The sequence below is a fragment of the Anolis sagrei genome, chromosome 4, assembly GCF_037176765.1.
Source record: "Anolis sagrei isolate rAnoSag1 chromosome 4, rAnoSag1.mat, whole genome shotgun sequence".
Taxonomy (NCBI): Eukaryota; Metazoa; Chordata; class Lepidosauria; order Squamata; family Dactyloidae; genus Anolis; species Anolis sagrei.
In genome coordinates this window covers 135751493-135764048 of record NC_090024.1, presented here as the reverse complement: position 1 = coordinate 135764048, position 12556 = coordinate 135751493, and the positions used below count along the sequence as shown (strand labels likewise).

The 12556-nt window shown below is 38.8% G+C and overlaps 1 protein-coding gene across 17 annotated transcripts in view; it reads left to right on the top strand.

Moving 5' to 3' along the window:
- The window catches only part of LOC132774264 (protocadherin beta-16-like), a 143751-nt gene that overhangs the window by 117189 nt on the left and 14006 nt on the right, over positions 1-12556 (top strand). The window contains exon 1 of one of the 17 annotated variants that reach the window (XM_060774196.2): positions 2366-4423. The exons of 14 other annotated variants lie outside the window; for them this stretch is intronic. In XM_060774196.2, coding sequence (XP_060630179.2) covers positions 2453-4423 — 1971 coding nt within the window. In that variant the 5' untranslated portion in view covers positions 2366-2452. Of the gene's footprint in view, positions 1-2365; positions 4430-8910; positions 10970-12556 lie in introns of those variants that run through there. 2 more of the 17 variants (XM_060774194.2, XM_060774187.2) reach the window with 2 other exon arrangements.

The following is a 12556-nucleotide window of genomic DNA, read 5'->3' as shown; positions in this document are numbered from 1 at the left end:
CCTTGAAGTGACTGGACTGACCTTGAGGGAGCTGGGGGTGGTAACGGCCGACAGGGAGCTCTGGCGTGGGCTGGTCCATGAGGTCACGAAGAGTCGGAGACGACTGAACGAATGAACAACAACAACATAAAACGGTAAATATTTTGCCCAAAAGCTGTGTCCTTGGGACAGAGTAATTTTAAAGAAGGTTGAAAGAAGATTAACAGAAATTACAGCACCCAGACACTGCTGCACATATTTCCATAAATATTTTGATGGACTTTTTGTAAACTTCTGAAGGCCATATAATCTGGTCTGTTCACTATGGCAACCCAACACGGAGGAATGAAAAATATTAGGCCAGTGAATACATGAGATATAATGAATCAAAATGTGTTTATGGTTGTGAAAAATAGTGGGCATCCCTTCTTGTCCATCTCTTCCACACCATGGCAGTGCATTGCTTCTTTGAATCCCCTTTGACAATTATGGATATTCTGAAGGAGAAAGAAGACCAAGGTTTAACCATATTTGATCTCATACTTGGCTACCATCTCTTTAGTTTTTCTCCTTTATGTACTGGTTTTCATTGTGATCAAGCTTCAGAAACAAAGAAAATTCATAAAAACTTAATATAACTGCTTCCTAATTATTATGTAAAATCTTAGTCTAGGTTGAGCCACAGGAATTCTGAAACTGAATCATTTCACCAAGCATACAACTTGTGCTAAATGGGTATTCAGCTCAGTTTAAACCACAAGTTTTGGTTTCTGCAGCTTATACATTCATTTTTTTTTCAATGGGACTTCGAACACCCAGGAGAATCTGAGGGATTCAACTGAATCCCAGAACTATGTCAATGAAATGAAGTTGATGACCCAGATGTGAATAATTGATTTAAGATATTTATTAGGGCTGGGCGGTTTCGTTTCGTTAATTAGTAATTCGTTAATAATTCGTTAATTTTTTCAATTACAAAACGATAACGAACCATTCTGGAGCAATTATTAAAAAAAACGAATTTTCAAAAACATTTTGTAAATGCTTCGTATTTCGATATTGTATTCGTTTCGTTATTGTTTTGAGGTCGTTTCGTTATTATTTCCGCATGTCTGGGCCAGTTTTATGGTTTAATTAGTGAAAAAATATATATAATATCACACCAACAGTCAACAACAGAGGGAGAGGGAAGCTTCAGAAGGTTTTGGAGGTTTTTTAGCGTATTTCGCGGTCGCGTCCGCCATTAACGAATCGATTCGTTATTGTTTCGGAAATCGATTCGTTAATTTTTTACCATTTACGAAATTTCGTAAATATCGAACTTTTTAAAAGGAAAATTTTGTAATTATTTTAAATATCGAAACAAAAAAACCCCCCAAATACAAATCGATTTTAGAAACAAATTTTTCCGTTGTTACCCAGGCCTAATATTTATAGCTTCATGTCTATACATACATGTTGTTTTATTTACAATATATTTACATTTACCCTTTCCACCAACAATCCTCAAAGTAAGAAATACACAAATATCTGCAAAAATTCAATATGTTTTGTCGGTGATTGTGTCTCTGACAATAAGAGTTTGCTCCTTGAAAATTGGATCTATTTTTATTATTATGTGAAATATATTTTGCTCTTTTTATTTAGCTCTTTCCTTCTTTATCCGTATGAAATTGTGTTCAAAATATTAAACATTCACTAGATATGAGATAAATGAGCATAAGCCTGAGAATTTCTCTTTGCCACTCTACTTTAGGAAATATTTGTGTATTTTTTCTGAGTAGACCACAAGATGGCAGCATTGGCAAACCCATTGCCATTTAGGAACTTCACTGGCTGCACAAAGCTCTGAAAAATCCTTCAGTTAGATCACACTGAATGAGAGGAAAGAAGCATCTTTAGCTTGGCAAAAAATTAAAGATTTAAAGAAAGCAAAGCATTGACGATGGGAGTATAAACATAATTTTTACAACAATCCAGAAGAAAAAAGTTTGCATAAAGGGAAGAATTTCAAGAGCTTACCTGGTGCATGGAAAGCATGGAAGAATATTTCAGAAGCAAACAAGGTCTGTATATTTTGCTCTTATTCTCTCTGTCTGAAGTATTTTGTGTCTCAATTCAGTATTCTGTGCCTGAAGAGAAGAAACGTGGCTCTCTTGTGGCAAATGTGCTGAAGGATCTGAAACTGGGAATTGGGGAGCTCTCTGCTCGCAGGGCCCAGCTGGTATCCAAAGGCTCTAAGCAGTATTTCCACCTTGATACTCAGTCTGGGAATCTGCTCGTAAATGAAAAAATAGACAGAGAAGCATTGTGTGGCCAGACTGAACCTTGCTTGCTTCTTCTTCAAATTGTTATCGAAGACCCTTTAGAGTTCTACAGTGTTGATATAAGGATAGAAGATGTGAATGACCACTCTCCCAGATTCTCAAAAAAGGAATTTGACCTAGAAGTTCCTGAGAATGTTCCCAGAGATATGAGATTTCCTTTGGAATCTGCCAGAGATGAGGATCTGGGGGAAAACAGCATCCAAAACTACTCCCTCAGCCCCAATGAGCATTTCAAGCTTGGTGTGGAAAACAATAAGGATGGAAGGATTAATGTGGATCTCATTGTGGAGAAACCCTTAGACAGGGAGAAAGAACCATTTTTTGAACTGACACTTATGGCTGTTGATGGAGGGATACCACAGAGAACTGGCACAGCTCGAATAAATATTAAAGTCTTAGATATAAATGATAACTCCCCTCATTTTACTCAATCTGAATATAAAGTAAGATTAAAGGAAAATAGTCCCCGGGATACATTGGTCACCAAAGTGGAAGCCAGAGATTTGGATTTTGGATCAAATGCTGAGATCAAATACTCCTTCCATCGAGTGCCTGATGAAATACTTGGTTTGTTTCACTTGAATGAAATGACTGGGGAAATGTTTATTTTGGGAGATATAGATTACGAAAAAGAAACCAGTTATGACATGAGCGTCAAAGCAACTGATGGTGGAGGACTTTCTGGGCACTGCAAGATCTTCATAGAGGTTGAGGATGTGAATGACAATGCCCCAGAAGTCTCAATCATTTCCCTTAAAAACATCATTCCAGAAGATTCTCCCCTGGAGACAGTGGTAGCACTTTTCAGTGTCACAGATGAGGATTCCGGAGATAATGGGAAAACTTCGTGTTCTGTTGAAATGACACTTCCTTTTGTATTAAAACCTACCAAAAATAACTTTTACCAGCTTGCTATCCAAACACCTCTGGACAGAGAGAAGGTCTCAGAATATAATGTCACCATTACAGCCTTGGACCGGGGCTCTCCTAGACTCACCTCAACAAGCATTATTCATATTCAGATTTCAGATGTCAATGACAACACTCCAGTATTTGAAAAGAATTTGTTTGAAATGAGGTTACAAGAAAATAATATACCAGGCTTACTAATTGGCTCAGTCCATGCCATTGATCTAGACACGGAACAGAATGGCAAAGTATCCTACTCAGTTTTGCCTGGAAATATTGCAGCTAACTATGCAGCATCTTACATCTCAATCAACTCTGAAACTGGAAACGTGTATGTCCTCCGATCTCTTGACTATGAGCAAATAAAGGATTTTAAAATCACTGTGAGAGCTACAGATGGTGGTATTCCTTCTCTGAGCTCTGACGCTTTTGTCCAAGTTGTGGTCATGGATGAAAATGACAACTCTCCCTTCTTCCTGTATCCCCTTCAGAACAACACATCACCCTGCAATGAACTGCTTCCCAAAATTGCAGAGGCTGGTTATTTGGTCACCAAAGTTGTGGCTGTGGATGGAGATTCTGGTCAGAACTCTTGGCTCTCCTTTGACATTCTGAAAGCCACAGACCCTGGTCTTTTCAGCATAGGAGCCCAGAACGGAGAAGTGAAAACCAGGAGACCGCTGACCGAACGTGACTCCAGCAAACAAAGGCTTGTTATTGCTGTTAAAGATAGTGGTGTCCCTCCTCAGACCAGCACTGCAATGCTTAATATTCTTCTAGTGGATGGCTTTTCTGATCCTTACCTGAAAGTGGTGGATGTCCATCAGCAGAACCATGAAGAAGAGGGAACCTTGACTATGTATTTGGTGATCTGTCTGGCATCTGTCTCTTTTGTGTTTCTACTGTGCATCATTGCCTTTGTTGGGATCAAGATGTGCAAAAAAGACCATGGAAGCAGTTTTATTGTTGCTCCTCCTCACTTTCCACCTGTTTTTCCAGAGAACTGTACAGATTCCCAGAGTGGCTCACTTTCCAGGAATTATCAATATGATGTGTGTTTAACCAATGGATCCTTGAGCAGTGATTTCAGATTTCTTCGGCCTCTCATTCCTGTTTTTTCTGTGGCGGATCCAAACCTTCCTGTGAACCACAATAGCTCTTCCATTTCCCAAGATCTTCCCAATTGTTTGGACAGCAATCAATCAGAGGTACAGGTGAGATAATGAAGTGTTTTTCAATTATTTTTAATTATGAGTCTCCATGATATGAGAATGAATTATCCTCATATTGTACCTCGCCTTTCCATGACTCAATGTTCAATGAGATAATTGTACCAAGGACAATGTCCAAATAGTGCTTACCATAAGCCTGTTCTACAGTGTCATATGATGCAGTTTGGAACTGTATTACATAGCCAGTGTAGACACTTATAATTATTGTGTGAGTCTACACTGACCATATAATTGTTTAATGGCGAGTCATGTCTATAATTTATGTGTGTCATATATGTAATAAATGGATGCCATGTGGTCTTGAAGGTATCTCTGCCTGTTTCCTCTCTGGCAACGTGGAATTTATATGTCAGTTTCTTTAATGAGGCAAGGATATTTTTTAGTTATTTAATACACTGCATTTCTCTGCACCCTAGGACATTGTTTTTAGTACTGAATATGTTGTAGATTAGAATATGAACTGAGATTATTGTAAGTATTTCTATATCTCCAGTATAATTTCAGTGACATTTCATTTCTCCCCTTCTTCCTCTGTGGTCTATGTGATTGATCGACAAACACAAAACAATAACTTTGTTGCTTTATTTATAGAATACCTTTTGTCTAGGTCTGTGAGCCTTGTTGAAAAATTATTGTCCACGTTCTGCCTTTGTTTTGTTTTTTAACTTTAGTTCCTTACCATATCTCAAAATACAAGTGACTCCTAGGTGTTGGTACTTCACCCCATTTAGAACCTGGTCTATTTATTGCAGGATTAGCAATAATTTCATTGAATTAGGAAGAAGTCACTGAAATTCCATGGGAGAAAGAGAAAGGATACCTAGAAACAATAATAACATTAACCAGAAATTGACTTTTTGTTTTTTATTTATATATTTTTGAAATAGTTTTGGTGACTTGATCATCCTAAGCCACAAACTTCCCAGAATTCATGTGAGTCAAAGACTCATCTGAGATCTCAAATGTCTTGGGACCTTTGGAATTGAGAATGCAAAAGCTTGAATGTTGATGTGGGATTCTTGTTTTGAACCCTTTTAACATAAAAAAGTGAATCTATGCTGTTTGACCAAATAAAATCTGGCAAGTTGGATATCACACTTACCTGTATCCTTGGCCAAAAAAAATAATATTCAGAATTCAAATGGCTATTACAGATCTCAGATACTTGGATTTGAAATGCCATGGACATATTTGAATGTTGATGTAGCTACTTGACTGAATGAAATCTGTAATGTGTTAGATTTTTAAGTAAATCTGCTAAATTTCACAGGATGGTAATACTTAAGGACTCATGTATACCAGCTGCTGTGTAGAAAAAGAAATGATGTTTGCTCTACTGGTATTATACAGCCATGCATAGAGTTATACATTTGGAATATTCAAAGGGTGTCCTAAAAACACTTTATTATAAGTCACATACTAACACTGAAACAATTAGCATTCACAAAGTGGACTGTCTGGAGTTAAGTGTCCCTCTCTACCATGACTTCCATTTTATGGAGTTTGCCAGTTGATGTCTCCTTTTAGTCCAAAGTCTATTGTTCTGTTTATCAAGGTGATCAAATAGTTGCATGGGAAAAGTCTGCTAGCAGGATATGAATACAATTGTGTTTTCTGTCTGTTGTTCTTAGGTTATATGATATGTGGTGGCATATTATCTCTGATTCTAGCTGTGGTGTCTGGACATGTAGAATAACAGCCATTGATAGTGTCCAAATGGTTGGCAGCCATCATTACATCTTGTGGCAATGATGTACTGTATATTTTCTGTGTGGCGCTGCTCCCTTTAATCTCCCCAGAATATCTCATCCAAGGTCTGGAGACCATGCCCAATGAGAAGCAGCTCAAAGATCTGGGCATGTTTAACCTGTAGAATAGAAGGTTGAAAGGAAATATGTTAGCCATGTTTAAATCTTTTCTCTGGAGACTAGGACTCGGGCCAATGGGTTCAAATTATAGGAAGGGAGATTTCACCTGAACATTAGAAAAAAATCCCTGACTGTTAGAGCTGTTCCACTGTAGACCTCATTACCTCAGACGGTAGTGGAGGCTCCTTCTTTGGAGGCTTTTGTACAGAGGCCAGATGGCCATTTGTTAGGGGTGCTTTAATTGTCCTTTTCCCACATGACAAGGTGTTGGATTGGATGACTTGAGGTGTCTTATATTAATTGATTGGTGGAACTATAGGACAAGAAAAATCATTTCCAATAAATGTGGCTGGTAGTACTGGATAACTAAAGGGTTAAGGTCACTCAGTGCTTAGAGAGGCTAGACTTGAATGGCATCTCCGGTCAAGTCTGTGGGTGGTAGCTCAGATAAGGAGTGATTTACAAAGCTGCAACCATGTGGCTGATCTTTCTCTTTCTATCCCTCTTCTGCTGTAACTGTAAGTAAGTTTGGAACAATAATAAACACTGTGCCACCAAGGGTTCTCCTGGCTGAAAGACAGTGTCTTGATTTAATAAGCACAGACGCAGGGGGAAGAGCAGAAAACAGAGTAGCAAAGCAGAAGGGTGCATATTCCAGATGACTGTCTGTGACTGCAAATCCAGGAGAACCTAAGTGCCAGTTTTTTCAAAGATCCCTGACATCTTCCAACTATGATTTTATGATTCTATGAGGCCAGTGATTAAAAGTGATATCATGATGCAAAGTGTGATTGTGTTTTCCAGAGATAGTGGGCACCTTCTCTGGTCCATCTCTACCACACTAAGAATTCTTCTAGTGGACCCCTTTTTTAAAATTATGGATATTCTTAGGGAGGAAGGGGTAGAGGAGGAAGACTACAACCTGACTGTATCTGAGAATATCCTTCGCTATCATTTCTTCAGTGTTTCTCTTTTATATACTACTGTTTATTATGATCAAGATTCAGAAACAAAGGCAGTTCATAGTTTTTGTTTTTTGATTTTTGTCGTGTCAGGAGCGACTTGAGAAACTGCAAGTCGCTTCTGCTGTGAGAGAATTGACCGTCTGCAAGGTTGTTGCCCAGGGGATGCCCGGATGTTTTGTGATGTTTTACCACCCTTGTGGGAGGTTTCTCTCATGTCCACACATGGAGAGCTAGAGCTGGTAGAGGGAGCTCATCCACGCTCTCACCAGATTCGAACCTGCAACCTGTCAGTCTTTAGTCCTGCCAGTGCATGGGGTTTAACCCAGTAGGCCACCGGGGGCACCGGAAGATTAGGGAAATGTTTATATTACATTATTAGTTCATAGTAATGTAATATAAACATTTTCCTAATCTTCCTGTGGCATCTTATTCTGAGAAGAATAATGTGGATTCTAGAACAGAATCGTTTCTCAAGGCATACAACTCTGAGGTGTGTTTAATGGCTATTCAGGTCACTTTGAACAGTAAGTTCTGGCTTCTCAGGTTTCTCCTTGCTAGTTTTTCAGTAGGACCTCAAAACACCCAAGAAAATACAAAAAAAAATGACTTAACCCAGGAAGGCTACAGTATATAAATGAAATGCAATTGATGACTCAGATGTGGAAAATAGATTTAAGAAAATGAAATCTTCATACTTGTGAATATTTTTATTATTTACACTTATCCTTGCTATCAAAAAATCCTCAAAGTGAGAGATACACAACCATCTGTAACAGTCCAGCATATTTTGTTGGTAATTATGTCTTTGAAAATACAGTAGAGTGCTCCCTAGATTGGAGCTATTTTGAATTATTAGATGCAATATATTTTGTTTGTTTTGTCTGGTCCTTTTCTTCTTTCTCCATATAAAAAGTAAAATAATGTTAAATATATGTAAGATTCACTTGATATAAAAGATAAATTGTATAGGTCTAACAATAATTTCTCTGGCTCTCTTTGGAGTATGATATGTTAATATCAGAGCAAGCCACAAGGTGGCAGCATTGGCCAACCTATTGTCATTTAGGAACATTCACTGGCACCACAGAGCTCTGAAAGCTGTATTTAGACCAAATTAAGTGAAGAAGAAGCAGACTCTTTAGCCTGGAAAGAAATACAAAATTAAAGAAAGCAGAGGATTAACTATGATAGAACAAAAACATTTTTCACAGTAACCCAGAAGGCAGTAGTTTGCATAGAGGGAAGGATTTCAAGATCTTACCTGGAAGACACTGGAAATGGAAGGCTATTTCAGAAACAAACAAGGTCTGTATCTTTTTCTCCTAATCTCTATTTCTAGAACACTTTGCATTTCAATTAACTATGTGGTGCCTGAAGAGAAGAAAAATGGATATCTTGTGGCAAATGTGCTGAAAGATCTGAAACTGGGAATTGGGGAGCTCTCTGCTCGCAGAGCCCAGCTTGTGTCTCAAAGCTCTACGCAGTATTTCCACCTTGATACTCAGTCTGGGAATCTGCTCATAAATGACAAAATAGACAGAGAAGCATTGTGTGGCCAGGATGAACCTTGCTTACTGCCTCTTCAAATCGTGCTGGAGGACCCTTTAGAGTTCTACAGTGTAGACATAAGGATAGAAGATGTGAATGACCATCATCCCATATTTTCTAAACACAAATTTGACCTAGAAATTCCTGAGAATGTTCCTAGAAATATGAGATTTCCTTTGGAATCTGCCCAAGATGAGGATCTGGGGAAAAACAGCATCCAAAACTACTCCCTCAGCCCCAATGAGCATTTCAAGCTGGGCGTGGAAAATAATACAGATGGAAGCATATATGTGGATCTTATTGTGGAGAAACCCTTAGACAGGGAGAAAGACCCATTCTTTGGACTGACACTTATGGCTGTTGATGGAGGGATACCACAAAGAACAGGCACAGTTCAAATAAATATTAAAGTCTTAGATATCAATGATAATTCTCCTCATTTTACTCAATCTGAATACAAAGTAAGATTAAAGGAAAATAGTCCTCGGGATACACTAGTAACGAAAGTGGAAGCGAGCGATTTGGATTTTGGATCAAATGCTCAGATCACCTATTCCTTCCATCGAGTGCCAAAAAAATTACTTAATTTGTTTCAGTTGAATGAAATGACTGGAGAAATAATTGTTTTGGGTGAAATTGATTATGAAAAAGAAACCAGTTATGACATGAGTATCAAAGCAACCGATGATGGAGGGCTTTCTGGACAGTGCAAGGTCTTCATAGAGGTTGAAGATGTGAATGACAATGCCCCAGAAGTCTCAATCATTTCCCTGAGGAACGTCATTCCAGAAGATTCTCCCCTGGAAACAGTGGTGGCACTTTTTAGTTTCCGAGATAAGGATTCTGGAGACAATGGGAAAGCTTCATGTTCTATTGAAATGGCACTTCCCTTTTTATTAAAATCTACCAAAAATAACTTTTACCAGCTTGTTATTCAAACACCTCTGGACAGAGAAAAGGTCTCAGAATATAATGTCACCATTACAGCCATAGATCGGGGCTCTCCTAGACTCACCTCAACAAGCATTATTCATATTCAGATCTCAGATGTCAATGACAACACTCCAGTATTTGAAAAGTCTTTGTTTGAAATGAGGTTACAAGAAAACAATATTCCAGGACTGCTTCTTGGCTCAATCTATGCTGTTGATCTAGACACAGAGCAGAATGGCATGGTGACCTACTCGATTTTGCCTGGAGAGATTGGTACTAGCCCTGCAGCCTCTTATATCTCCATGAACTCTGAAACTGGAAACATATATGCCCTCCGATCTCTCGACTATGAGCAAATTAAAGATTTCAAGATCACTGTGCGAGCTACAGATGGCGGTAATCCTCCTCTGAGCGCTGATGCTTTTGTGCGAGTTGTGGTCATAGACGAAAATGACAATGCTCCTTTTTTCCTGTATCCCCTTCAAAACAGCACATCACCCTACAATGAATTGCTCCCCAAAATGGCAGAGGCTGGCTACTTGGTCACCAAAGTGGTGGCCGTGGATGGAGATTCTGGTCAGAACTCTTGGCTCTCTTATGACATTCTGAAAGCCACGGACCCTGGTCTTTTCAGCATAGGAGCCCAGAACGGAGAGGTGAAAACCAGGAGACCACTGACAGAACGTGACTCTAGCAAACAAAGGCTTGTTATTGTGGTCAAAGATAGTGGTGTCCCTCCTCAGACCAGCACTGCAACACTCAATGTACTTCTGGTGGATGGCTTTTCTGATCCTTACTTGAAGGTGGTGGATGTCCGTCAACAGGACCCTGAAGATGAGGGAACCTTGACCATGTATTTGGTGATCTGCCTGGCATCTGTCTCTTTTGTGTTTCTACTTTGCATTGCTTCCTTTGTTGGCATCAAAATGTGCAAGAAAGACCATGGAAGCAGTTTTATTGTTGCTCCTCCTCATTTTCCACCTGCCATTCCAGAGAGTTGTACAGATTCCCAGAGTGGCTCACTTTCCAGGAATTATCAATATGATGTGTGTTTAACCAATGGATCCCTGACCAGTGATTTCAGATTTCTTCGGCCTCTCATTCCTGTTTTTTCTGTGGCGGATCCAAACATTCCTGTGAATCAAAGGATATCTTCTAGTTCCCAAGAAATCTCTGACTCGATTATAAACAAAGAAGAAAAGAACGAGGTGAGATTTTTATTTAAAGCTGTTCTTCATTTTAAATTTCTGGACTATTGTAAGTCATTTCTTCACTTCCTGTGTTTGTTTCTGTTTTTCTATATATATAGACAACATATATGCTCCTGCACCTTGAAGTGTAACTAGTACTGTGAATGTTTTGTTTCCAATCGGTGACATTGTAACAATGCTAATAATTAATCTTTATCATGTTTTTCCATTTACAACGCGATCTATACTTGACTAGATCTGCCATAATCTTGGTCAAGGAGACCTCATGCTACTGCATTTCTTTGATTCTAAGACACACTTTCCCCACCATATATTGGGTATATTTTAAAATCACAGGTAGATGTTGTTTTGTTGGTAAAGACACAGAAACTAGTCTGCATTTTACAATCAGTGGTATCTGAGAGTCAAAGAAATACAATAATTGTTGGGCAGGTTAATATTAATATTACTATTAATATTAAAACTTTATTTCTATCCCACCCCTCTCCTCAAGGGGACTTGGAGCAGCTCACAACAATGGGACGGTGGTGATATACTAATAGTTGCCGTTAGAAAAAATAAATATGCTACACCAAAACAAGAACTATTTGGGTCATTGTGAAACTTCCAGGAACACAGATTTCTCGAATCACGTCTGTTCATAGATGATGTCAGACAACTATCTGAGAATCAGAGGCTGAGATGGAATTGCAAACAGAGGCTTAAGCACTGTAATTGACTGTCATTTTACAAAGGGGCATGCAGTCTCATTTTGATTATTCTAATTTACATTGAGAGTGAACAAAGTGTGGCTGTGTGGCCATGACATATTTTAAAGGGACTTGTAATCTTATGATGGACCATGGTAGATATTTTCTTTAAATATTATCATAGTGGAAACTATGTTTCCTCAGATATATGTACTACTGACCTGCTCATATATACATTGATAAATCTGGAATAGATGCTTTTGAACTGTGGTGCTGGAGGAAAGTTCTGAGAGTGCCTTGGACTGCGAGAAGATCCAACCAGTCCATCCTCCAGGAAATAAAGCCCGTCTGCTCATTGGAGGGAAGGATAGTAGAGGCAAAGATGAAGTACTTTGGCCACATGAGGAGACAGGAAAGCTTAGAGAAGACAATTATGCTGGGGAAAATAGAAGGAAAAAGGAAGAGGGGCTGACCAAGGGCAAGATGAATAGATGGGATCCTTGAAGTGACTGGATTGACCTTGAATGAGCTGGGGGTGGTGGCGGCCGACAAGGAGCTGTGGCATGGGCTGGTCCATGAGGTCACAAAGAGTCGGAAACGACTGAACGAATGAACAACAACAAAAAAATCTGGAATATTCATAAACTACCTAAAGGACACCATATAATTTCTTACATAATAACCTGCACAATGTGCTATATAAAGAAAAGGACATCACATAGGAAATGTACATTATCTAACACATTGTGTAACAGTATGTTGCATTAAGAAATAACATATGGCCATAAAGTGAACCATAAGAATGTTAAGGCTCCCTCACTACATGGGACTTGCATATTTAGCTGGTGGTTATGTCTCCTGTGTCCTCATCTTTTCAGGAGCAGGTGCAAGGGAT